Here is a 2,422-nt window from a genome sequence, read left to right as displayed (position 1 = left end):
GGGACGCATGCAGCCGGGGGCAGCTGCCGGCCTGGTGAGGACTGGTGCCCCCTCCCCCTGAACCTGGGGCCTGGCCCCACGGAGCCAGCAGCAGTGTCCCTGGGGTGGTCCCCAAACCCACCAAGCCTTCTGCAGGGGTGTGGGCTCAAGGGATGGACAGAGGGGCAGAGGGCCTGGAGGGGCACAGCCCCATGGCACCTCCCAAGCAGGGGGTTTTGAAGCCTCCCCCAGCAGCGCTGGGTACTGCTGCAGCCCAGGCTGAGGCTGGGGATGGGGCTGGGCTGTGCCAGTGCTCCTTCTGGCACCAACCCTGCAGGGTCCTGGCTGGAGGGCCTTGCCCCCGCGCTCAGGCTCAGCCCAATGCTGCACTGGGGCAGGAAAGGATTTCCCCCCTGCTTAGACTGGTTTGCACTGGGGGGTTTTGACTTCCGCTGCAGCGGAGGCACGGCCTGGACCCGGGCTCTCTGCAGTCCCCATGACCCCCCCCTGGCAGCAGCAGGACGTTTGTGGCTGTGGCCCCCCTGTATCCTGGGGCCAAGGCGACTGCAGCACAGGGTTTCTCTGGGCTGGTTGGGACGGGACTGATCCTGCCTCAGGCAGGGGCTGGACTGGACATGACCCCGCAGCCCCAGGACTCTACCAGAGCCCCAAGCCTGCTGCAGCCCCAGGCTGGGCCCGAGTGTCTCGGCTCTGGGCAGCTGCCTCTGGCTGCACCCAGGGCTCCAGGGCAGGGCATAGAGGAGACACCACAGCACAAGGGCTATCAAAGCTGGTGCCAACCCCACTACCCCAGGGGCAGGTGCCATAGGGGGCCCTTACCTTGGACGTGTAGTCAGCCCCAAACGCTGCCTCCTTGCCCAGCGGCCGGTGGATGCCAGAACCTCCCGCTGCGACACAAGACACAGGGCAGGTCAGACAGGGCACAGACATGGTGGATGGGGTCCTGCCCAGGCTGCAGCCCCAGGGGAGCATGGTGCCAAGGCTCCCAGCTCCAGGGGGGCTGACTGAGCTCCCGCCCCAGCCCGTGCAACCAGCCGAACCCTGCCCAGACACAAGCCTGGCACCCCCTGCTCTGCCAGGGCGAATGGGAGGGGAGGGCAGACACTACAGGGCCTGGGAGGCAGGGATGGGGGAAGTACCTCTGTAGTGCGATGCAGTATCGCCCTCCAGCTCCTCGTCACCTGCCTCCTCGCGGAACCGGCGCTTCTGGGCCTTCTTCTGCAGAGGGAGAGGGGGTGGCTCAGCAGGGAGCCCGCTGCCGCCCAGCCCAGCCCAGCCCAGCCAGCCCCAGGCCCTGGCTCCCCCAGCTCCTCTCCAAGGGGGCAAGAGCTTAGGGACACCTGCCCAAAGAGCCTGGAGAAAGGTCCAGGTGCCAGCTCCAGCCCCTAGATCCCCAGTCACCCCACACTCACACTCCGGAGCCCCATGTCCTGCATCAGGTCGGCCGTCTCCTCGTCCATGTCTGCAGCAGGGAACAGCCCGGTCAGAGCTGGACAAGGCCAAGACCCTGCACTGGGGCCTGGGCCCTCCCACAGCGCCCCCATGACCCAGGGACTGGCCTGCCCCAGTCGGGGCACACCAGGCTCCTGCCTGGACACAGCGAGCTGGACCCCGAGTGGGGCTGCCCAGGGTCCTGGGGCCTTGCGACTCCCCAAGCAATGCTCCCGATGGGGGAAGAGCAGGCGGCTTGTGCCCCCAGCATTGGGCAGCCTCCGCAAGCCGTGCGCCAGGGGCTGCTGCACAGGCTCCGGCCCAGGACAAGGGTCCCCATAAGGCTCTGTCGTGGCCCCAGGCCATCCCCCAGCCCCCTCCAGTACCTCTGGCTCTGCCGTTCTCCTCCCTGTCCTCATCCTCGTCTTCGCGGATGATGAGGCGCCCATCCTCCGACACGCCAAAGTCGCGGCTCGCTCTCCCCGCCCGGCTGCTGCCCGGCCTCGTGGCTGCGTGAGCAGAGGAGGGGTCAGCTCCTGGGCAGTGCTGGCCCCCCTCGCAGAGGGTTCAAAGTCCAGCCAGGAACACGGCCCCCCGTGCCCAAGCCCTGCTGTCCACCGCTGCCCTGGCCCCGCTCCTCACCCAGCACCCGCTGTGCCACGTTGGAGTCCAGGAAGTTGAGGGGATCGTCCCCTGCACCCTCCTTCAGCCAGGCCTGGCCCCGGGGCTGCCTCGGCCCCCTCCTGCCCCTCTCCTCCTCCTCTTCCTCGTCTGAGTCAGCCAGGACCTCCTCCATGCTGGGGCCAGAGACAGTGAAGGGTTAACAAGGCTGGGGCGAGATTGTGGGGCCACCCCACACTGCACCCCCCAGGGCTCCCCATGCTCCTCCCCCAGCCCCTGCCCTCACCTGTCCCCTCTGGGTTTAGGCAGCGCCTCGGGGTCCTGGTTGCGAGTGGCCGCCTGGCGCAGGGGGCGCTGGCTCCGCCCGCGG

At 68.6% G+C, this 2,422-nt stretch overlaps 1 protein-coding gene across 1 annotated transcript in view; it reads right to left on the bottom strand.

Annotated features, from left to right (window-relative positions):
- Positions 1-577: 577 nt before the first annotated feature.
- Positions 578-2,422, bottom strand: part of RRP12 (ribosomal RNA processing 12 homolog) — a 15,897-nt gene continuing 14,052 nt past the window's right edge. The window contains 7 exon segments of the mRNA XM_025215624.1: positions 578-745; positions 748-887; positions 1,140-1,218; positions 1,413-1,462; positions 1,818-1,940; positions 2,074-2,228; positions 2,339-2,422. Of these exon segments, the coding sequence (XP_025071409.1) occupies positions 593-745; positions 748-887; positions 1,140-1,218; positions 1,413-1,462; positions 1,818-1,940; positions 2,074-2,228; positions 2,339-2,422 (784 nt within the window). The 3' untranslated portion in view covers positions 578-592.

Source organism: Alligator sinensis, unplaced genomic scaffold (genome assembly GCF_000455745.1).
Source record: "Alligator sinensis unplaced genomic scaffold, ASM45574v1 scaffold859_1, whole genome shotgun sequence".
NCBI classification, from domain to species: Eukaryota; Metazoa; Chordata; order Crocodylia; family Alligatoridae; genus Alligator; species Alligator sinensis.
This window is presented reverse-complemented; position numbering and strand designations above follow the sequence as displayed.